We start from the raw sequence: 25,463 nt of genomic DNA on the forward strand, positions 1-25,463 counted from the left end.
AAGGTGGATGACTTGAAACATGATCGTAGTGTTCATTCTGAAAAATTCATTCCGAAAAATTATTATTTAAACAATTAAAAAACCCCATACATTTATTGAATTAGAATAAGAAAGAAATGTTTTATTTAACAATGCACTCAACACATTTTATTTACGGTTATATGGTGTCAGACATGGTTAAGGACCACACAGATGTTGAGAGGAAACCCGCTGTCACCACTTCATGAGCTACTCTTTCCAATTAGCAGCAAGGGATTTTTTTATTTGCGCTTCCCACAGGCAGGATAGTACAAACCATGGCTTTTGTTGAACCAGTTATGGACCACTGGTCAGTGCAAGTGGCTTACACCTACCCATTGAGCCTTGCGGAGCACTAGTCGGTATCTAGATTAAAAATCCCATGTCTCGACTGGGATCCAAACCCAGTACCTACCAGCCTGTTGACCGATGGCCTAACCACGACGCCACCGAGGCCGGTGAATTAGAATAAGGGATAACGGTGTTGTATTTGACATAGTTGTTCCCTAAATGTATAGTGTGATAAGTATACTCCACAAGTAGGCTCTGACTGCTTGGATATCTATTCTACCTGAGTAGATAAGGATACTCCACAAGTAGGCCCTGATTGCTTGGATATCTATTCTACCTGAGTAGATAAGGATACTCCACAAGTAGGCCCTGACTGCTTGGATATCTATTCGAACTGAGTAGATAAGGATACTCCACAAGTAGGCCCTGAATGCTTGGATATCTATTCGAACTGAGTAGATATGGATACTCCACAAGTAGGCCCTGACTGCTTGGATATCTATTCGACCTGAGTAGATAAGTATACTCCACAAGTAGGCTCTGACTGCTTGGATATCTATTCTACTGGAGTAGGCCCTGACTGCTTGGATATCTATTCTACCTGAGTAGATAAGTATACTCCACAAGTAGGCTCTGACTGCTTGGATATCTATTCTACCTGAGTAGGTTGGTTGCTCACAAACAATTCAGTATACATCATCAAAGAACATTTTGTTTTCAAAATTTCGATTACCGACATTTCTGGTCAATTGAAAATCGATTAGCAAATACTGTTAAATGTTTTAAAATTGTGTAATGATCTCTGAAACTAGTGTAGGGAATCGCAATGCGATACTGAACAAAATGTTCCCTGATCGTATTGAATCGATTAAACAATATTTATTGCCTTTCACAAGCAGTAGCGGTCTGGGGATTGGCCAACAGGCGTTAGCCTATATTAAGGCCTCTCCCAACATTTTACAATATAAATATATTACGAACAGTAAAATAAAACATGAATATAACTTGTTCCAAATCTACTAACAAAGAGGGGAAATAGAAGGAAGAAAAGGTAAAGAGGAAGAACATTTTACAATATTTAGAATGACTGGTTAATTAATCTCAAAACGTTGAAGTTCTCGACAGATTTGAATATAGCATTATTTACTAGGAGACTAAGGTTTGGGTCACCAAATAGTAAAATATTACAATTAAGATCATAGTACCGTAATCTGACAGTTTAATCGATTGGGATTGACCACAAGCACTTGCCCTCTTCAACATGCTTCACGGTTGTCTGATGAAGTTCTTGTCACTGTTTACAGTTTCAGTGTATAAATCAATCCACCTCTGTCAAGTTTGTACTTAGAATTTTTCAAGTCGTTTAACAACATATTTAATTAATACAAAATTAAATCTAAATTAGTCTTTTTCATTTTCAGTCTCATGTAATGTCCATTCAAGGGAGATAACTTGTTAATTTGCAGTGTAGCCAGTAGTGATTAATAGAGTTATTAAATAAAAGTTTTTATTTCTAAATTTTTAATGCACTTTTTGTTATCGGCCACTATTCACTCTTCTTGTTTTCTGTATCTGTGTTTTTTCCTTTCCTTTTGTCCTGTGTTAATTTTTGACGTTTTTGGTTTCTGTCTCAGCTTGTCAACACGCAGGAGTTTCCTTCAACTAAGTAGCATTGCGAACCAGCACTGGTTAGAGTGTTTGTAAGTACACCATGTCCCAAAGCAAGGCCTTTCTGCTTGTTTATTCATCTCACCCTTTCTCAGTTGTAGCCTGGGGCACCATTCTTATGTCTGAAAAATCAATCGAGGTTAGAGTATAGTTTTCTGTTTTACATGTAGATTCATAATTTATTTTCAGTGTTTGTGCTTTAACTCTTGCAGATAAGATGTCTGTTATACAGTTGAAGATTTACATGAAGTTCGATATTCGAACCATTTCCTTGCGAAAAAATTAGGTTTTAATTTTTTTCATCTTACTATGAAGGTTAACATTTTTATTTGACTGCAACAAGTCTCAAAATTGTAATTTAAGTTATTGACAGAAAATCTCTTCTTATTTAAGACCTGCTTTTCATAAACACATTTCCACGTGCGAGTTTATTGATGCAATGCACATACACAGTAATATAACATGGGTCCCTGTTGATTTGCGGTACTTAATAAGTTTATTATAATATTTTAAAAGTGCTTTGTAATTTTATTATAATTATTTGTTGAAAAAACCTTTTAATTGTTACTGAACCAACAATGCAAAAAATCTGTTCAGAATTGATGCAAGCATAAGTGCATATATGTGTTTACAATTGGCCTACCATCTAGAAACAAAATGTCTTCAGAACAAAGTACATGTATTTTGAACTTGTCTTGAAATAATCAATTAAAAAAAATATGTTTTAACAATTATTTTTATTAATTAATAATACATTTTCTGAGTGTTTTATAAAGGCAGTTTTATAATTATTATTGAGAAAAGACTGGTTTAATCAAAGGGCACCATGGTTCCTGTGTAGAAAAAAATAATTTTTAAGGTAAAACTCAAAAACAAATATGATATACTTTAAAAACTTCAGCTACTCCACTATCTACAATTTGTGACTGAGACTGGGAACGAAAAACACGATACATGTAGATGGTGTATTACTTTTAGAAGGGGGGAAAAATCCCAAATGGCGTAACTTTATGGAGACAGCGACTCAACAGGGTACTACTACATGTATGGTATCTTTTCAATATATATGTGATTCAGCCAGTAAGCGATTTTTTAATGCTTGATTTTTTTTTCAGTGCAGTACTGTCATAGCATGAATTATTATCCACATACATGTAGTTCAAGATATTCAGGGAACTATAATCAGTATGACCCATGTGTGTCATAATTTCATGTGCACCACGAATGACTTAATTTTGTGAAGCAACGTCATAACTTAATGTGGGTTCCTCAGTGTAAAGGCTTGTCAAAAATGACGTCATTTCGTCATCTCTTTTTAGTTATGTTTCAAGTATTTTGACATGGTCCTTGCTTGTTGTTCATAAAAATAATATTTTGGATAATGTGGATATTAAAGAAATTATTACATTCGCGTGTGAATCGTACTGATTTTACGAAACTCGTTTCAGGATTTTTGTAAATTTTTTATATTAATCTGTTTGAGAAAGACAAGTAAGAAAAAGCACATTTGCGGAAATGATCTTGATAAATAGTGTGCAGGATGGTGTTAATGGAAAGCGGGTATTATGTTCATGGAATTTATATGAAATTTCCATATTTGTGTTAAATAATGGAAAACATCGTTGAACATCAAGTAAAATTTCAAAGATAAAATTGACAAATTAGTTGTTGTTTAACTTTGTTTATGGTTTTCATTATTAAATGGTATTTAAAACAGCATACCCTAAATTTCAAATTCTAAACCAAATCAGTATTTTTAATCACATTCCAGTCTAAAGCTTTATTAGATATATGTTTTCATTTTAAGTTTGATAAAATCAGACATGCTCACATGAGCCAAATGATGTCGACACCTCTTATTGTTAGATAACAGCTAGTTTAGCAAACGGTAATCTCTGTTAATAGGTGACTTATTTTGAGTGATCATATTACAGTTACCTCCCTTAGTGCTGCTTATATTAGGTTGCTTTTCATTCAAGCCACGAATCACGTAATCCAGTTCAATACTTTTAACTTTACAAGAATTTCCTTAAATTATTCTCGTTTTGATGTGGGTATTTTGTTTTATGTTTAATACAAGCTTGCTGTCCATTTGACTTTGGGACATTGTGTCGCTTTAATTAGTAATCAGGGGTCGAAATTTACTTTTTTTACCAATGGACTAGTGAATTTTAAGAAACACTATTCCTTCAGAGAATGTACTATCCCATAAAAATTGCATGACAAAATAACTATAGGTATGTACAATGCTACTCGCTTAACCATTTACCTTAGGTAACACTACGCAAATCAAATGAGTGTGTTAGTGTACGTCACAATGAAAACTAGAAACAAATGGACCCTACAATTAGTTTTGTTCAATAAAGTTGTTCATTCATAATTTTTATTTTATATATATATATATATATATATATATATATATATATATATTTTATGTATATTTTTGTTGTTGTTGTTGAGAATAGTGTAGTGTAGGAGCCCATCAAGTGAAGATGGAATAGCCATGTGAATTTTGCTGTTCCTTGTTTTATTGCAACTTTCATGACGGAATACTGCAAGATTTGGTTTACTATTCCATTTCAAAACTGAGTATTTTTGGAATTGTGTATATTTCAACTCCTGCTAGTAATAATTTACATGTAAACAGCCAGGCCATGTACCATTGACCATTTATCATATGTTAGGCTCTTATAATCACTAGATAAAATTAAGTATCAAATTTTAAATATTTCACTGATTTTTGTTTTTTAATTACTAGAAAAAGACTAAGTAAATCAACTATTGATATTGTTACAAATACAAATCTAAATTCTGTACTCCTGCTGTGAAATTTTCCTCTGCACCAAGCGACAAAACAGTCATTGTATGATGACCAGTCATTGTATGATGACCAGTCATTGTATGATGACCAGTCATTGTATGATGACCAGTCATACTGGGGTATTCAACAGTTAACAGTTTAGTTAATTAAATTTAAGATATACATGTACTAGCAGCCATTAGATATTAGAGTTACCATTTTATCAATGGATTTATTAATAAACTTTCTAAAATATTTGAATTACCAAATAAATTTTGGTATATATTTTTATATTGTATCTTTGTAGGTATATATTTTTTATATTGTATTTCTGTAGGTATATATTTTTTATATTGTATCTTTGTAGGTACATATTTTTTATATTGTATCTCTGTAGGTATTTTAATGTTTTTTTGCTATTTCATACTCTTTCCCCTAATACTATTTATTACATGGATGTTTTCTCTTACGGAAATGTTTAATATTTCTCAACACTTAGAATAGACATTTTAATTGACTCACAGAGCATTGAGCTTTAAAAATTTCAAAATGTTCACCAATGTTTTTATGTGAAAATATAAGTTGGTCTTTGCAGTCCAAATAAAATAATTTAATTTTAACATCACTTTAATAAAATATTATCTTTTTAAAAAATAAACTTGAATACATGTAGGTAGGTTTTAATCTTCTTTTGTGAAATTCATTTTGATTTGGGTTTTGTTGGTTCTGGATTATTTATTTTTCTGTTTATATTAGTGCATGTAAATCGCCATTATGTTGTTATTTTTTTTTTATTACTTTATTCCCTGCTTGGTTTTGCTCCTTGATATTTCTTGGTTTACTTTTGCATGAAGAAATGTCAGTTACACATTTGACAGTTTATTTCAGAAAGTGATAAAATTATCAGATGATTTAAGAATCTTGAGTACCCCAACACCCCTTACCAGTGGATAATCCCAGCCCCCTCCTGAAGTGGATAATCCCAACCCCCCCTTACCAGTGGATAATCACAACCCCTCTCCCCTAGTGGATAATTTCATTTGGTTTATTCTCATTCCAGCCATTGCTTCTTTGTGGTGACAGCAGATTTTAAAAACCCCCACCTAGACAGTCATAATTATCTGATTTTTAATATTCTGTAGCTGCTAATTAAACATTTTTTTTGAAATGTCATTAGAGACCAGTTGTTTCATTGGTAGACCTAATTCACATTCCAACTGCGAATGCGCATGGAAAATAATATCCCCATACATGATTGTTTTCCGTTATAAAACGGATTTCTGCTTTTTAAATATTCAATTACCGATTTTTATTTTCCGCTTGCTATAATTTTTAACTACTGGACATTCAGAGCACTTCGCCGTAATTTATGGTGCCAGATGAAACGGAATTCGCCAGGATATACTGAAATTCACTGAATATTACAATATGAACTTCTTGACTGTTCCGTATTGTGATTGGCCTACAGTTTCAAATAAACCAAAGATTAGCTGCGTATCAAGTTGGCAATCATTTCGCTTTTTGAAAAAATGGTGTCCTGTGTTGTTGAACATGAATTCGATATGGTAAAGTTAGAAAAAGGAATAAAAAACGGATGGAACTGGCTAGAAAAAACTGTTGAAGGATAACCAATAAGCGATTGCATCCGAAAAATAAATAAACAAGGATTTGCATACTGCAACATTTGCCAAAAGGACATCAACTACATGTACGCTAGTCGTTGATGGAAAAGTATTGAGAAACACATGCTTAAAAAGTTGCATCATATGGTATACATCCTATGTTTTGATAGGCAGCACAAATTCCTGAATCAATGACGGTACCAATGACCCCATTTGATTCCTTTTATTTTCATAATTTATATAACCGTTCGGCTCAGAAGTACGCTGTGCATGGTCCATTTAAAAAAATTTCCCATGGGGGGCTTACAGCGTTCCCCAAACTGGAAAAACCCATCTTTCAGCCCGCATTAACATCGCTATGTTCGAGTAAAATCATGTTTTTTGGATAGGGTGCACAATCATGTCTGTATCCCTTGCAAAATTAGACTATCCAGGCTATTTAACAGCTTGAGAGGCTTTACCGACAGTTGTCATGAGTGTCGTGAGATGTGAAACTGGCACGTAATATGTACATATTTTGTATCAGATGGTACATGTATATTGGCTGTGGAAAACGGTCTACTAAAGTTTACATCGGAATAATTTAAGATAAAAAAAAACCCAGTGAAACAATTTAGACAAAGTATCTGTAGCCTCCTGTCAACGGCTTTAACATGTCAAAATTAAGAGATTCATACAATAAAATGAATTTAATTGGAATGTGTTTGCTACTTTTAACAATTAGAATTATAGTTAATTATTCACACAGATTTCCAGTAATGTTTATTTCTCCACCTGTATCAGTATTTAAAATTGGACTAGAAATTCAGCTGTGCTCTAATTAAACTTTAGAGCAGTTATTGCTCGCAGTCTGCCAGGTTTTATGCATCACTTTTCTAGACAAGGCGAGGCGTTAGACGAGCGTTTTTCTGTGTGTGACAATACCTTGTCGCATACGCCAAAGGTTAGAGCAGTTATTGCTCGTAGTGCACCAGGTTTTACCCATCTCATTTCTAGACAGTTTAGAGCAGTTATTGCTCGTAGTGCACCAGGTTTTACCCATCTCATTTCTAGACAGAGGTTAGAGAAGTTATTGCTCGTAGTGTGCCCATCTCATTTCTAGACAGTGCCAGGTTTTACCCATCTCATTTCTAGACAATGGTTAGTGCAGTTATTGCTCATAGTGCACCAGGTTTTATCCATCTCATTTCTAGACAAAGATTAGAGCAGTTATTGCTTATAATTTGCCAGGTTTTATCCATCTCATTACTAGAGAGAAAGGTCATTTGTTTTCAGTTTACAGGGACAATCTGGGTTTGTAGAAATTAAAATAGTGAATTAATACATTTGTAATAAAACCTATTACAAGTTTGAAAGGCAGAATATCATACATATCTTGTACATACATCTTGAATTTACTTTGACCAATTTTGTTTTGTTTGTTCAAGTTTGTTTAGTGGTTGAAAGAACAAATACAATTATTGAGGACAAAAGCAAATATTGATCTACAAAAAAATTGGAATGTTAAGAAATGCATTATTGAATATGCAGATATTCATATTCTTAGTCAGAAAAAGTAGATGTATTGTAGTTTAACAATTAACAAATATGTAGGTCACATTGGCCAAAGAGACATGTATGTTGGTTTTATATCTTGTACCTTCATCATGAACAGTTTTTTTAATGGCTATAAAGTCAGAAGAGTACCTATCTTTGTTTTACATCCTCTACCTTCATCATGACCAGTTTTTTTAATGGCTATAAAGTCAGAAGAGTACCTATCTTTGTTTTACATCCTCTACCTTCATCATGACCAGTTTTTTCAATGGCTATAAAGTCAGAAGAGTTTTTGTTTTTACCCTCTTTCATCATGACCAGAATGGCTATAAAGTCAGAAGAGTACCTATCTTTGTTTTACATCCTCTACCTTCATTATGACACGTTTTTTCCTTTTGGAACAAAAACACTGGCAGATGCTGCTCATAATTATTGGTAACTGGTTAAAACATGAGAAACCTGCATTTCTTTTAACCGAGTGACAATAATAGACCTCCATTCCAGGTAGGATTGGGGGTGGGATATAGCTCAGGGGCAGAGATTTAAAGATAAGTGCCCTACAGGCTTTCTGAGGGTACTTGAAGACAAAACAGATTGTAAGTGACCCCTACTAGGTGGTTATGGATTTGAAATCTTTTGAAATTGGACACTGTATTTCATGTACTTTGACAAATTTAAAACAGCAATTCTCTTAATATATTCTTTTTAAACATTATAAAAGTTAATAAATTAATTTCCAAGATTTTAGGATACGTAGTTTTACTCTTCACACTGGCAAAAACCCTGCTCTTCATGTTTGATCAACTACAGGACTATAAGACTCCCATCATACGTGATCATGTGGATAGAAAAACTACACCCGAGGTGGTGGAAGTATTGACCCAGGATGAGCTTTTCCAAGTCCCAGGTTTGAAATTTTGACCCCTGAGTGTGCACTTTATCTATCTATCCTACATGACTGCACATGATGGGAGTCTTGTTTCTCGTCCATTCATTAAGTAGACAATTATTTTGCACGAACATACAAATATGACAGAAAAATTAACTTCTTTAGTGACAATTTTATCATAAATAAACTACACTATCATATTTGCTGTGTTTGTTTCATGTGTTAAATAAAATGTAACACTACAAATTAACAAGATACCTTTTATAATGAAGGTTTTAATAACAAAATATTGATCTAAAAGTTGTCTCACATCACCAACTTGCATTAAAGATGGTAAAATATGAGTCTTATGTGTTGGAAATATGCATCCCTGGTCCACCAACACATACATGTACTGACAGTGTAAGAAATTAAAAATGTGTAATTTTAGAATTAATTAAAAAATCCATGATTATATCCCACATGACCACATATGATGGAGTCTTTTTCTCCTCCATTCAGTAAATAAACTATTATTTTACACGAACAAAGATGGTTTAAAAAAACAACTTCTTTATTTGACACTTTCATAACTGACGCCATATAACCACAAATAAAATGTGTTGATTGCGTCGTTAAATAAAACATTTCCTTCCTTCCTTCCTTTTATCATAAATAAACTACATTATCATATTTACTGTGTGTGTTTCATGTATTACATTTTATTTAACATTACAAATTAACAAGATAGCTTTTATAATGAAGGTTTAATCACAAAATATGAATGTAAAACTTATCTACCAGTAATGACCTCACATCACCATCTCGCATTAATATTACCAACGATGTCATGTTAAACACAAGCATGTAATATCCCATGAAAGATAGAAATTTCTTTCACAGCTTTCTTTCATGGGATACATGTAGCTCTGTCCTATATACCTGTCAGTGAGAGAAAAGGTTAATTTTGTTTAACGACACCACTCAAGCATATTGATTTAAGGATGTCAAACATTTGGTAATTTGACATCTAGTCTTAGAGAGGAAACCTGCTACATTTTTTCGTTATTAGCAAGAGATCATTTATATGCACCATCTCATAGACAGGATAGCACATACCACGACCTTTGATATACCAGTCATGAAGCACTGGCTGGAATGTGAAATAGCCCAGTGAGTCTACCGACGAGGATTGATCCTAGACTGAGAGTGATAGAAAGAAATATTTGTCATAGCTTTCTTTCATGGGATAGTTCTGTCCTAGATACCTAAGGATGAGTGAAAAAAGTATTATCACTTTCTGGTATTGCTTTGATGTTTTGTCTATTGGACTTTCTGTGTCTATCCTATGATGTGGTTTCGGTCATAACAATGGTTTTGTGATCTGGATCATAATGATGACACTGTATGTACTTCGTTCATTAATTATATACAGCAATGTCTTTTGTTTGTGAAAATTGGTTATATTTTTATTGTTCTTAGAATGCAGTTTTTAGCAACTTAAGAAGTTACCTCCCTTGTTCATAGTTTTTTCATAGTTTTTTTTTCATAGTTTGTATTTTGTAGTTTGTATATTGTAAATGTAATATTTGTTAACTTTGAAAGGCTGTTGTTCATAGTTTTAATTTTTTTTATTCAGACCCTACTTTGAGATGAAGATCAAGTTCAATCAGGTTATGGAGGTAAGCGTTTACATGTCATAATATTAATATCTTCTAAACAACTGTTAATTAATATTGAAGGTTAAGCTATCTACTATATTAAAGATCAAGTTATGTACTGTGTTAATTAATATTGTTAATTATAGTTAACATATTATCATGTTGATATGTCAAAAGTCATGACGTGATATGTCAAAAGTCATGACATGAAAAGTCAAAAGCCATGACGTGATATGTTAAAAGTAATGATGTAATATGTCAAAGGTCAGACAATAAGCTGTCAAAGTTCTGTTTATGTTCTGTCTCAAAGCTCAGCTATGTTCTATTTCAAAGTTCACTCCATGTGCTGTCTCAGAGGTCAGGACATGCGCTTACATGTATGTCAAAGGTTAGGTTGTGCTATGTTAATGGTCAGGCCATGCTATATCAATACTTTAGATCTCAATATTATGGGCATACATGTAACAGGTGTTTTGTGTCTTTTTTAATACAGTAATGTTATTAATTATTTCATTGGTTTTGAGGTAAAACATTTTGAGGTTAGCATGTTTGTACCTAATTTGGGAGGTTAGCATGTTTGTACCTAATTTGGGAGGTTAGCATGTTTGTACCTAATTTGGGTGGTTAGCATGTTTGTACCTAATTTGGGTGGTTAGCATGTTTGTACCTAATTTGGGTGGTTAGCATGTTTGTACCTAATTTGGGTGGTTAGCATGTTTGTACCTAATTTGGATGGTTAGCATGTTTGTACCTAATTTGGGCGGTTAGCATGTTTGTACCTAATTTGGGCGGTTAGCATGTTTGTACCTAATTTGGGCGGTTAGCATGTTTGTACCTAATTTGGGAGGTTAGCATGTTTGTACCTAATTTGGGCATAAATATTTTGGGCAGCATTTTTATCACTTTCACTTTGGTGCAATCTAAAGCCCAGTTTTTACAAATGTCTCTAAGGTCAGCAGTGTTTCTGCCAGAAAGGAATTTTTGGGTATGTCGCTACGGAATTGAATGCAACGACAGTCAACAGGGGGTATGGAATTGAATGCAACGACAGTCAACAGGGGGTATGGGGGGGGGGGGGGGGGGGGGGGTCTCCCTAAGAAAGAAAATGGGTTACATTTAAGGGTATGGTTAAGAAAATCATACAGTAATGATAAGAGTAATTATTTTGTCAAAAAAGTTAACCTTAAAAAAATTAATCTGCAAAAATATTTGGGTATGGCACCATACCCGTTTTACCCTCTGGCAGAAACCCTGGTCAGGCTATACATGTATGCCATATCAAAGGTAAAAGTTTTTTGCTATATCATACATCAGGCTTTGTGTTATATATTATTATATGTGAAACTACCTGTATGCTATACAGTGTATATCAAAGATCAAATCATGTGCTATATCCAATGTCAGGCTATTATATCAAAGTAAAATGTGTTATATCAAATGTCAAGTTCTGTTCTATCCTGTCTGTAAGGGAAACTGCATTTAAAAGAGCCTTGCTTTTACTTTGTAATAAAAAGTTAAAAAGTTTGTATTGTTTAAGACACCACTAGAGCACATTGATTTATTAATCATCAGCTATTGGATGTCAAACATTTGGTAATTCTGACATATAGTCTTAGAGAGGAAACCCGTTACAATTTTCCATTAGTAGCAAGGGATCTTTTATATGCACCATCCCACAGACAGGATAACATATACCACAGTCTTTGATACACCAGTCGTGGGGCACTGACTGGAACGAGAAATAGCCCAGTGGGCCCACCGGCGGGGATCGATCCATGACCGATCACGCAGCAAGTGAGCGCTGTACCACTAAACTACGACCTGCCCCCCCCAAGAGGGATGAAAGGTTATGACTTAATCTGACAACGTCATAACATGTTATAATATAACAGCAAACATGATTACGTCATATTCATTTTTTAGGGTTTTTTTTGGTTTGTATGTAAATATACCACTAGAGAACATTGATTTTATATTAATTATGTCACATACTTTGGAGGCTTTCACCCCTCTTGAAGAGTATTCCATAAAAAAGCAAAACGGCAGATGGCAGAAAACTGCATATATTTTTCCCTATGCAATCTCAGCGAAGTCGATACTGGCGACATCGTTACAGTGTCATATGTGGAAGCTGTGTAACTGTAATGGTTTTTTCATAACACGTGTCTGGACAAACTTTGGGGGAAATATAATTGTAATTAAAGGTAGGAAAGTAATTTATCGTAGTTGTTAACAATTTGGTTCGAACTTCAGGACATATATAGCCATCAATTAAAAATGTGAAACTTTCTTTTCCTTTTCTTTGAAGGATCAAAAGTTCAAAGTTGGTACTTTAGAAGAAGATGTGTCATCAGCGAAGGCTTTGTATTCTCAAGCTCTACACAGCCTCGAGGCGATCAGTGACGAGATCCATCGGAAAAGACTGGAAAGACGGAAACACCTTCAGCTTGGCATCCGGAGTGCTGGGGTGGGGGCTGAGGACCCGGCTCCCCCTCCCTCCTGGGACGGCAGCTCCAGTCACATTGATGGACGTTTAGCACCCCACAGATACTTGTGTAGCGACAGCAGAGTTGCTGAGCAGTCAACTGTAACTTCCAAAGATAAAAGTATCCACAATCAGCAATCAAAAAGCGATGTTGATACTTCAGCTACTGAAATTTTTGCTGACTCCCTTCTATTCAGCTCACCTGACCGAGCCCGGTCTCACAGCTACAGAACTGCCATTGAAACGAGTCAGACCAGTTTGCCTGTTGTTAGTCCGGTGGACAGTTTGGCAGACTATGATGAGAACTTTGACGTATCCAGTTTAGAGGATGACTACATGAACCTGCCAAAAACTCACTCTCCCCGAGGACGGGTTGATCCTCATGCCGGTACATCTAACACTGTGAGAGGGGCTGCTCGGATAGACCGCAGTATTTCACTGACGGTACAGGACAGGACTTACCATGACCAGGTGGCCACTCGGCGATCCCGGGCTAATTCACAGCCAATTGCTATAAAAGGACATTTGTCACATGGTGATTTAACAAGTGAAATGCAGTCTGCAACAGAAAGTGAGTCTTCGTCATCATCTTTACATAGATCTCCCAAACTTCAAGGTTTAATACTTCGGGTTGATGCAACTTTGGATCCACTTCAGAAGTCGCAGGGGTCTAAGCCAATAATGCACCAGTATTCTAAGAATCCACCGACAGTATCAGCTAAGACTGAAACGAATGTTTTGTCGCAAGCTGCTGCGAGCAAACCTACATCAAACGTCTCATCATCCATGGGTAAAATTGTAGCAGTGTCATCGGCACCGGTTAGCACAGATCCTCTCAACGTGTCTGCTGTCCTTGGTCCCACCTCACAGGGCTCCCCGGCAAAACTGTCAAAGGTGACCAAACCCCAGTCCGTGACATCAGGTGCCAGCATCAAAGACAGTAATGCATCTTCATTATCATCACCTGCTCACGAGCTGAAGAATTTAAGAACTCCATCATCGACTGAAATGTCACAGTTGAGTGTGGATGACAGTTCTGACACGGAGAGCATCGCCAGCATGGGCCCCATGTTTGACGACGACCAGATTGAGTTCCTCACCATGGACTTCTCTAAGCAGACTAGTAAGGATGATCTATCGGAAGACATGCATCACATCACTAGGCATTCCTGGAGTCGAATGAGCCTACCTCCAAGGCTGGGCTATTTGGAGGGATACCTAAACAAAAGGACATCTGATTCAAGTGTGGAGAAGCAGATAGATGAAAAGTCTGAATTTATGGAAAATGTATCGGAACCGGTTTCAGAGACGGTTTCTGGTCATAATAAAGATAGATTAGATGCTGTTGCTTTGGAGCCGGGTCCTGAAGGTTGTGTGAAGTCTGCAGACTTGGAGCCAGCAGCGTGCTTAAATAGAAAGAGAAGTGATTCTCAGAGTTTAGAACTGGCTGCTGGCGATTCAAATTTTGATAAAGAAAAAGCAGTTTTTCAAAAATGTACCACCGATTCTTTGAACTTGGATTCTGTTGGCGTAGAACCAGTGTGCAACTCTGTTGAAGAGGAAGACACAGTTTGTGATGCTGTAGATCCTGTGGTTGTTAATCATCTTCCAGACGGTGACACAGTGGTGAAACCAGTCACTGAAAGCATCCATGTCGTACAGACAGCTGCAGAAGATGCAGAACCACCGTTACATAGTATTGAATGAAAGTCTTGCTGTCGAAGACTGTGAAGTCTGAGTACATCCGTAGTGTAGTGTGTGTGTTGAGACTGTGAAGTCTGAGAAACAATCTCAGTACATCTGTAGTGTAGTGTGTGTGTTGAGATTGTGAAGTCTGAGAACAATCTCAGTACATCTGTAGTGTAGTGTGTGTGTTGAGATTGTGAAGTCCGAGAACAATCTCAGTACATCTGTAGTGTAGTGTGTGTGTTGAGATTGTGAAGTCCGGGAACAATCTCAGTACATCTGTAGTGTAGTGTGTGTGTTGAGATTGTGAAGTCTGAGAACAATCTCAGTACATCCGTAGTGTAGTGTGTGTGTTGAGACTGTGAAGTCTGAGAAACAATCTCAGTACATCTGTAGTGTAGTGTGTGTGTTGAGATTGTGAAGTCTGAGAACAATCTCAGTACATCTGTAGTGTAGTGTGTGTGTTGAGATTGTGAAGTCTGAGAACAATCTCAGTACATCTGTAGTGTAGTGTGTGTGTTGAGATTGTGAAGTCCGAGAACAATCTCAGTACATCTGTAGTGTAGTGTGTGTGTTGAGACTGTAAGTCTGAGAAACAATCAGTACATCCGTAGTGTAGTGTGTGTGTTGAGACTGTGAAGCCATCTTAGCACTGCGAAATCGTAAAACCATCGTAGGGTGTGACATAACTACAGCACATGCGATATTGACGTTAGAGCTTACAATGATTTTACGATTTCTTAGGGCAAAATTGCTTTGAAAATGTTGGCCCTGGACCTTAGTAGAGAGTAAGTAAATTGTACAAACGAACGAATGCGGGTCTTGGGAGTTGACAAAAACTTTCTACTGTACTAATCTGTTCAGCTCTGCCCTGATGAAAGGCAGTATTATGTATGAATTGTGGTACATGTATTTTAAAATAAGCACGAAAATACATGTAATATAGCCCATTTAAAATATAAAAACTCTTCCTTAAGGCTTAAGCATTAACAATGAGACACAAAATCATCTAGCTGCTTAATAAAGCCTTTGGCAGGTGAATAAAAGTAACAAAAAGTGATTTTCTCAAAGTGATTACTTTACAATGGCAGTCCCTGGCAGAGTTGTGCTACGTGTACTTGCGGACTTTCTACAAAGCAACCGTATTTTGCTGGTTGACCTTATGATTGAATCATGTACTGAAGTCTGTTTTGAGACTTCAGTTCCTTAAATGACATGTGAAGTTTTCTTTTAAGAAAATTCCTTTCAACCACATTGGTAGCTGTAATGTTTAGATTCTACTTCACATAAAACAAATTGTATTAATGGCATGCAGTCCTGTACATTATAGATGAAGCCAGATGGAGCCTACATGTAGTACGAAATGTTTTAGTTGCCAAATAAAAAACAAAATAGTCACATATGTGACCAAATCGGTTGCGATGTCATCTCCAATAGTTTAGAAAAGTTAGAACAGCTAGTATTAAAATGAACATGTATTGTTGGAAATTGTAAATCTATAGGTCTGTTGTTGTTTCAGTAAGCCAAATCCATGTTTGTAAAATAAATCGGTGGTTTAATCATACCAGCATAATGCCATTGGATACCCATCTGAACGAAGTACAGTTCAGCCGGTGATGAATTGACACCTACTGGTGTTTGGAACATTGGCCTCTAGGTGCAGTCAGCTGCTAAATACAGGTTCACTTGTATATTCTAATCCGTCCTTTCCATGAAAGAGTTAAGTAACATTTAAATTGATTTTCAATTGACTTGTCTGGTCCTACATTCAAGACGACTTGTCCCAGCCAAGTCCAAATGGAAACATGTTTACCCCATACCCTGCCATGATTCGGGCATGTCCACCCTGGGTCCACACTCTGACATGAAGAAAATGTTTTATTTAAAAACGACCACTCAACACATTTTATTTACGGTCGGATATATAGTTAAGGACCACACAGGTATTAAGAGAGGAAACCCGCTGTCGCCACTTCATAGACTTTTACACTTTGACATTATCACGGACTGAACCCAGGGTGGAATTGTTTCAGCCAAGCGGGCAAGCTGTAATGTAGAGCTGTGAGACTTCACTCTACGGATATAGTATTAATAGTGCTATACTTGCTAACTTCAACCAGGAAGAGATGACACGTGTGATAGTGAGTGTGTTAGAATGTATCGTACATGCAGTGCAATGATTTGTGTGACATCTAACAGCCGATGATTAGCAACTCAATATGCTCTGGTGGTGTTAAACAAAACAAAACTGTAACTTTTTTAGTATTGGAATGGAAATCTTGAATGGTTACATGGGATCCATGCCAACTGGATGGTGGATTGATAATGAGAATGTTATATTTAAATGTAATCTCAGCACATAGTGCTAGAAATTGAATCTCTCTTTTACTGTTGAGTTTTTATTGTTGTATTTAGTATACAGTCATCAGTTAGACAAATTAAAGGGACACGCCCTAGTTGTTAACCATTACGCCGTTGTTTTTCGCTATTATAGTAGACCCATTTTTCACAAATAAAATTGCACATTACTTACCGTTTATTATTTAGAATATACATTTCCATTCACCTGAAGTGGTTTTTGGTAATCCTGGTGTTTGTAATACCACAAAATGCATTTTTCGTATTTCATAAAAAGCCACGGGCCTCTGAGAAAAAAACGTTGAGCAGACAAGGTCTAATCTATTTCTAGAGGGGATATTCCCATTTCAATGTCACAGACGTTGGTATACCACGTGACCGTTGTCATTTTGGTTCAGTTTGTTTTCTTATGCACAGTTCGTGCAATCAACATCCGATTTGTTGTCGTTTGCTTGTTGTTCATTCGTGAACATTTTCATTAACAATAAAGTTCAGACAAGTAAGTATCTCAATACAAAACGTTTCAAACCCTTAAAACCATTAATTTTGCTAAGTCTTACGATATCTGGAGAGGGGATACAACCAGGACAGAACAGTTGGAACATATTGAACACAGACACTGACATTCTAGAGAAGAAAATACATCGAAGTGAAAGGCAGTTAAGTTCACCTGCAAAACACACGACATATTTGCAGATCTATGTAGGCCTACTAGTATCTATTTTGTGTTTTATCTCATCTGCTGTTATATGTTAAATCCATAATGCTATAAAATACATCTCAGGGGTCCTAATTTTTATCACACTATTCCAAAGCCAGCTCATACTCTGTGCTGTCTTTATTTTCAGCTGGCCATGTTTTTCACAGCAGGCCATATTTTACATTCTTTTACCGGCCTTGGTGGTGTCGTAGTTAAGCCATTGGACATAAGGCTGGTAGGTACAGGGTTCACAGCCCAGTACTGGCTCCCACTCGGAGCTAGTTTTAACGGTTCAGTGGATAGGTGTAAGACCACTACACTGACTTTTCTTTCACTAACAACTAACCCACTGTCCTGGACGGACAGCCCAGATAGCTGAAGTGTGTGCCCAGAACAGCGTACTTGAACCTTAATTGGATATAAGCAAGGAAATAAGTTGAAATGAAATACTTTCTATTGCATATATAATAATAATTACAAAGGCTCTATTAGCTGGTAACAGATAGAGAGAGATACAGACAGACAGAGAGAGAGAGAGAGAGAGAGACAGAGAGAGACAGAGAGAGACAGACAGACAGACAGACAGAGACAGACAGTAGCAGCAAACTCTTTTAACGGAGGACAGTTGTATGATAAGTACATGTATAGTGTTTGAGGAAATACCAATGTTAGATCTTAATGTCCATTTGATTCTCTCTCTATTGATCTGACATGAACCAGTGTCATTTTGTGTCCAAGTAACCTTTCATTGCAAACGGTCATTCTGGGGAACAGGAACGGGAACTCTATTAACATGCCCATATCCACGAGGTTCAGACACGCCCATCCCAGGTTTGGCCTCTGACATCGTCAGTGACCAACTCTGGGACGGGAGGGTCATTCTGGGGAACGGGAACAGGAACGAGAACTCTATTAACATGCCCATATCCACGAGGTTCAGACACGCCCATCCCAGGTTTGGCCCCTTGACATCGTCAGTGACCAACTCTGGGACGGGAGGGTCATTCTGGGGAACGGGAACGGGAACTCTATTAACATGCTCATATCCACGAGGTTCAGACACGCCCATCCCAGGTTTGGCCCCTTGACATCGTCCGTGACCAACTCTGGGACGGGAGGGTCATTCTGGGGAACGGGAACGGGAACGGGAACTCTATTAACATGCCCATATCCACATGGTTCAGACACGCCCATCCCAGGTTTGGCCTCTTGACATCGTCAGTGACCAACTCTGGGACGGGATGGTCATTCTGGGGACAATTTCACAAAGCATTGCAGTTCTAATATTGCATGTAAATGTAAATCTTGTAATTACAACTACAGGTAATAGAGGGCTTACACTGGAAAGAATTTTGGTTTAGCCAAGTTTAACAAATGTAGAGTATTTTCTTCAAATTATTCAGAATTGGCTAAAGTAAAGAAACTTTTATTAGACAAATATTAAATGATGTAGCCACTTTGGATGAAATTAGCAATGAAACCTCAGCCTCTTTTGAACTGGCTGTTTTTTCCTATATCCTACATATTGCACTTGATGTGGGCATGTAACAGATTCCTTGCTGTTAATAGAAAAAGGTACATGTACACTTTAGCAGGTTTACTTTGAAGACTTCATGTACGGTGAAAATTCTCAAATGTTTGGTGCAAAGTAACCTGTGATTTAGTGATGAATATGTTCTAGTGGTGCCATTAAAATTTGGATTAGCTCAGATCTACAGATTGACACTTGGATTAGATCCTTGGTAAGATCTGATCACCTTGTTCAGTATTTGAACTTGGATTTCTCATTCATATATAATGCCATGTGGGGGCAGAAACATTTAATTTATGCAGTGAAACCTGTATGACCCGGATCACATCAGAATGTTTATCTGATTTAGTTTAGTTCTTGTGTTTAGAAGGTCATGTTTTACAATTTAGACAATTTGGGACTGAAACTTGTCCAGTTTTGACAGAATTCCAGTTTGTTCAGGGTCCGGTTGAGACGGGCTTCGCTGTGTATGCATTTAATTTGATTGTTTTTGTTCTGTCCCATCATCCATCTGTCTGTAACAAATGTGAATGCAATTATAGTCTTACAGTGTTTATTGGGTTAGTTTGATATTTGACGGTATGAATGGGTATTTTGAGAATATATTTATCAAGATATGTGTTGTATTGTAATATAATAGTATTTCTAATAATGTTATTATTAATAATATATCGAGGAAGGCTTTCAACAAAATCTAGAAAAGATATTGTTAAAGTTGAAGTTTATTACTTTAAACCTTGAAGCATACACATGTAGGTCACTTCTGTGTACTGAAGTTTATTACTTTAAACCTTGAAGCATGTATACACATGTAGGTCATCTCTGTGTACTGAAGTTTATTACTTTAAACTTTAAACCTTGAAGCATACACATGTAGGTCACCTCGGTGCACTGAAGTTTATTACTTTAAACCTTGAAGCATACACATGTAGGTCACCTCGGTGCACTGAAGTTTATTACTTTAAACCTTGAAGCATACACATGTAGGTCATCTCGGTGCACTGAAGTTTATTACTTTAAACCTTGAAGCATACACATGTAGGTCACCTCGGTGCACTGAAGTTTATTACTTTAAACCTTAAGCATACACATGTAGGTCACCTCGGTGCACTGAAGTTTATTACTTTAAACCTTGAAGCATACACATGTAGGTCACTTCGGTGTACTGAAGTTTATTACTTTAAACCTTGAAGCATACACATGTAGGTCACCTCGGTGCACTGAAGTTTATTACTTTAAACCTTGAAGCATACACATTTAGGTCACCTCGGTGCACTGAAGTTTATTACTTTAAACCTTGAAGCATACACATGTAGGTTACTTCGGTGCACTGAAGTTTATTACTTTAAACCTTGAAGCATACACATGTAGGTCACCTCGGTGCACTGAAGTTTATTACTTTAAACCTTGAAGCATACACATGTAGGTCACCTCGGTGCACTGAAGTTTATTACTTTAAACCTTGAAGCATACACATGTAGGTCACTTCGGTGTACTGAAGTTTATTTAGTATTGTCATTCCCTTCATTTTTAACAACTGAAAAGATTCAAACCAGTGTGTTTGCCTCATAAAGGATTTCAGGACTGAAATTAATGAGTGCATTGGTACAGGTACAGGTACATTAGGGAACATTTTGTTCAGTATCGCGTCATGATTCACTACACAATTAAGTTTCAGAGATCACTACACAATGTTGAAACATTAAACAGTAGTTGCTAATCAATTTTCAGTTGAACAGAAATATTGCTAATCAAGATTTTGAAAACAAAATGTTCCCTGTACATGTAGGGTGCATCTTAATATGTATTATACTGATGGAAAGAAATAAGGGAACACATCGAATTGTAGACTAAATTTAATTCACAACTAGCGTAGTAATGTCTGTAGTTCATACCAAGTTGTAATGTGGGATTGAATGTCTGTAGTGTTGAATATAGTGCCTATATGTTCCCAGTCAACTTCTGACAATATGAATTGATTTTTGTTGCAGTCATTATTTCTTGTTGCTATCTGTGTGATCCTTTATTTCTTTCCGTCAGTATATTTAACTTTGAATTGTAAAATAGATTGGTATACCAGTGGTACAGCACATGTAGAGAAAAAAACACAAATTAAAAGTTCATCTGAGTTTTTAATTCTATCTCCACATTGTTGTTTTTCAATGGTAAATAATGACTATAATTGGTTGGTGAGATATATCATTGTGGCCATCTTAAGTGTAAAATTATAAATTTTGGTGATGCTTTTTTAATATATTTTTTAAAACCATTTTCAGATTGTCCATATGGTCATATCATAACACTGTTTTCAATTTCTCTTCCCATTTGAATAACCAAAAACACTGGATGTACAAAATGTAAAAAGACTATCTTCGAGTTGTTTTCCTTTGTTACACATGTCTTTTTAATAAGCAAAATCTCTTATCCAATAAATATGCTTGTTTAGAACATCATTGTGTGTATATCCAGCGAGTTTCTAATCCTACTGTTTGTAGTAGCATAACTTCACTTTATTTAAGCATTGTCCGTTATTTCTTTTACCTTCATCGGGTATCAACAAACAAACATTTAAAAATTATCTGCAGACTGAGTGAATTGGCGAAGCCGTTCTTACATAAGTTTACGGATCATATGTGTTGTTCATACCCAGATGAGCATAAAAGAAATAACAAACAATACTTATAATTAAATTTGAATCATACTTGCTAATACTAACACTAAAAGTTCATACTTCATTTTGAATTATTTTTGGTCCACAAACAATAATGCTCAACAAGACAACTTGTCCATATAAAATGACGTCATCAGATAATATGACGTTCCCTGACGATGTAATTTTTACGCTCACTGACAAATGAATAAATTCACGTTGCTAAGTCTGGACCAGTGAGATGATGTTATGTGGTAATGAATGTAACGGACATTTAATTATTTTAAAATATATATTTGTTTGATATTTACGAAATTATTGGGATGTGAAAAAAACCTCTTTACGCTACTACATACATGTATATTAGGATGACCAGAAGAAATGTATTGAATATACATCCAGACATTAATACTCTAAATACGGAAATGTATTTAATATGTCATGTTAGTACAGTAAAACCCCACCTAACGACCACCCCGGTGCTAAGACCACCCCACTGTAAAGACCAATATTTTAAATACTGAGATATTTCCTTATTATTTTATAGTAAAACTAACCCAGTGTAACAGCTCAAAATATACCCTTAGCCAAACTATATCCGGGGTTAAAGTGGGCTAGCCTGTTTTATACCCCTAACCATAACTTTTTATTACTAACATGTATACAAAATAAATAAATAAATAATCTGGACTAGAGAGGTATATTCTGGGCTAGCCTATTTTATGCCCTGGGGTATATTCTAGTCTAGTCCAGTTTATACCCCGGGTATAGTTTGACGGTTGTATATTTTGGGCTATTAAGATCACCCCGCTATTACAGATTACGACCAGTAAAGTCAAACCCAATGGTAGTTTTCAGTGCATTTGGACCCCACAAATGTGACCACATAATTTACTTATCACGTCACATAAGCAACAAATACCGCTGTAAAATCTTGCCTAGGTATCCACGCTATGGTGTTAAAGTAAATTCACAATTAATATTTACCAAACAATCATCATTTTGAATGATAATATTGGTAATTTGGTATTCGCACCACCCCGCTATTAAGACCAGTTTTAATAAGTCCTGCCGGTGATCGCAATAGCAGGGTTTCACTGTAATTATTAAAGGTCTGTTAGTCAGAAATATGTGACAACATCAGCAAACTCAAACTCAGCACTTTAATAATCTAAGGAAGCAGAACAAAATCCTTTAACTTTGGTCCAGCACATTTTCATATTAATTGCCTTTTTAATATTTGAAAGATGCCAACAGATGACCATAGAACATGGTACATGCAGCCTACAGTATTAAGCACATACGTGTTTAACATCTCGAGACAAATGACTTGTTATGCAAGGTGCCCTTTATGAGTTTCACTTTATTGTTAATTTGACAGTGTGGTGTGTTGGCGATTAAAATGTGACAGGATGTGATGTGGAAATGTTTACAAGTGTGTACATACACTGTCGGTATGTAGCGTAAGTTTGACAGCGATTGATTGCCGACCGTTTAGTTGTTAATCTGACAGGATGTGATGTGGAAATGTTTACAAGTGTGTACATACACTGTCGGTATGTAGCGTAAGTTTGACAGCGATTGATTGCCGACCGTTTAGTTGTTAATCTGACAGGATGTGATGTGGAAATGTTTACAAGTGTGTACATACACTGTCGGTATGTAGCGTAAGTTTGACAGCGATTGATTGCCGACCGTTTAGTTGTTAATCTGACAGGATGTGATGTGGAAATGTTTACAAGTGTGTACATACACTGTCGGTATGTAGCGTAAGTTTGACAGCGATTGATTGCCGACCGTTTAGTTGTTAATTTGAATGCACCCGTTGTAAATTGAGAGTGGGTGGAATTATAATGCAACCGTGAAGTTGGCCAACTCTGTCATGACTGTTGAAATGTCAAGTTTCAAATTTTCAGATATGTACTAAACAAATGTCACTGGTTCTGACATGCACTGTAAAAGAATTGTGCATGTTTGGTGTGTGTGTGTTTGTGTGTGTGTGTGCATTTGCGTGTGTTTGCATTTATGTGTGTTTGCATTTATGTGTGCATACACAAATGGCAATAAACTAAAATATTTAAATAACATGTTAATTTATGATTTGTGTGTTTTATTTTGCATGTTTTTATTATTAAGTATGATGACCATTTTAATGATGTCTTTGTTATATGAGAAGTATTGTCATATGAAGATATTGTATATTCAGTTTTTCACTGTAGGAATGCAATAAAATGTCCTGATTTACCTGAAGTACCAGTTTTTATTTGTTTTTGATGTTTTTAAAATGGTTTTGAATTGCATCCAAGGATTATGAATACCTAAAATAATTAATGTGCAGATGCCGTGTGTGTGCATGCATGTGTGCGTGGAAGTCTGTAAAGAAAGAATCCGGGGCACAGAAATAAGTGGGGTTTTTTCCAGGTAGACAAAAAGGACAGTTCTAAATTTAAAACAACAACATCTAGGAGCGGGTTAGTAACCATGGTAGTATAGCCCTGTGACTCCTCTTTGATTAGTGCAGATGAAAGATCTCTTACTGCCAGTTGGAATGAATAGCTCCATGTATTCTTCTCTTACTGCCAGTTGGAATGAATAGCTCCATGTATTCTTCTCTTAAAGGGACATTCCTGAGTTTGCTGCATTGTAAGATGTTTCCGAATAATAAAATATTTTTACGGCTAAACTTACGTATTAAATATATTTTCTTATTTAGAATATCAGTGTCTTTATATTTAATGTGTTTCTGGTCGTCTCAATATTTGTAAGAAGCCCAAACTGGATTTTGTCTTCAAATAATTTCGTACGTAGGAAAAAACATATTTTAGGAAATAAAATGAAATTTAACTTAATACAAATATTAGAACGATCAGAAACACGTTAATATTTTATGCAGAAAAATATATTTGATATGTAATTACAGTCGTTAAAAAGTCTGTTAGTTGATAACATCTTAAAACTTGCAGCAAACTCAGGAATGTGCCTTTAACACTTGAAGCAATTAACTACAATTATGCAGAAATTATACAGAGTGGTGTCTAGTGTTTGGTGAGCGAAATGTTTTAAGGGTGGTGTCATGCTCCCCCAGAAAATATATTATTAAAAAATAAAAATGTTTTGAACAGGGGGAGAATTTGAATTTGACACACACACACACACACACACTGCACGTGCCTGATGTATGTCGCCACACTAAAGTATTGTATGAGAGATTGCAGTATGCAGATGGTGACTGGTCCCTAAGAACAGGGACAAAACAAGGAGGTGGCAATTAACGGTGTGGGTAAAAGACCGTGGGGCAAAATATCTAGGACAAATTATGACAAGTGTGTACTCTGCCTAAATGATGTATTAGAATATCTCCCCTACCCACTCCAGTCGCTAAACTGTTTTGGGCTACCAGACATTTTTATCAGAGATGCTGTTAAATAGGTTTGTTCATGATTACCAACTCTCAGTTTCAATACAGGTACATAGTAACTGGGATTTCCCTGGAAAATTGTAATTTAACAGGAGAAAAGTTCTCATGGGTGGGAGAAAATGAGACTTGGTAAAATACACTAGGATTTGGCTACTCGTAAGCATATGGGCC

At 36.0% G+C, this 25,463-nt stretch overlaps 1 protein-coding gene and 1 long non-coding RNA gene across 3 annotated transcripts in view; both read left to right on the forward strand.

The window, feature by feature from the left end:
- The window catches only part of LOC121385409, a 34,517-nt gene extending 17,412 nt beyond the window's left edge, over window positions 1-17,105 (forward strand). Inside the window, exons 6-8 of one of the 2 annotated variants that reach the window (XM_041516078.1) lie at window positions 1,944-2,009; window positions 10,443-10,485; window positions 12,773-17,105. In XM_041516078.1, coding sequence (XP_041372012.1) covers window positions 1,944-2,009; window positions 10,443-10,485; window positions 12,773-14,656 — 1,993 coding nt within the window. In that variant the 3' untranslated portion in view covers window positions 14,657-17,105. The remainder of the gene's footprint in view (window positions 1-1,943; window positions 2,010-10,442; window positions 10,486-12,772) is intronic. The other variant, XM_041516079.1, reaches the window with a different exon arrangement.
- Window positions 17,106-20,217: 3,112 nt separating this feature from the next.
- LOC121385255 lies at window positions 20,218-24,124 on the forward strand. The gene is made up of 2 exons (XR_005959516.1): window positions 20,218-20,266; window positions 20,341-24,124. It is a non-coding gene; the product is annotated as an uncharacterized LOC121385255 (long non-coding RNA).
- Window positions 24,125-25,463: the final 1,339 nt, after the last annotated feature.

The sequence above is a fragment of the Gigantopelta aegis genome, chromosome 11, assembly GCF_016097555.1.
Source record: "Gigantopelta aegis isolate Gae_Host chromosome 11, Gae_host_genome, whole genome shotgun sequence".
In the NCBI taxonomy this organism is placed as follows: Eukaryota; Metazoa; Mollusca; class Gastropoda; order Neomphalida; family Peltospiridae; genus Gigantopelta; species Gigantopelta aegis.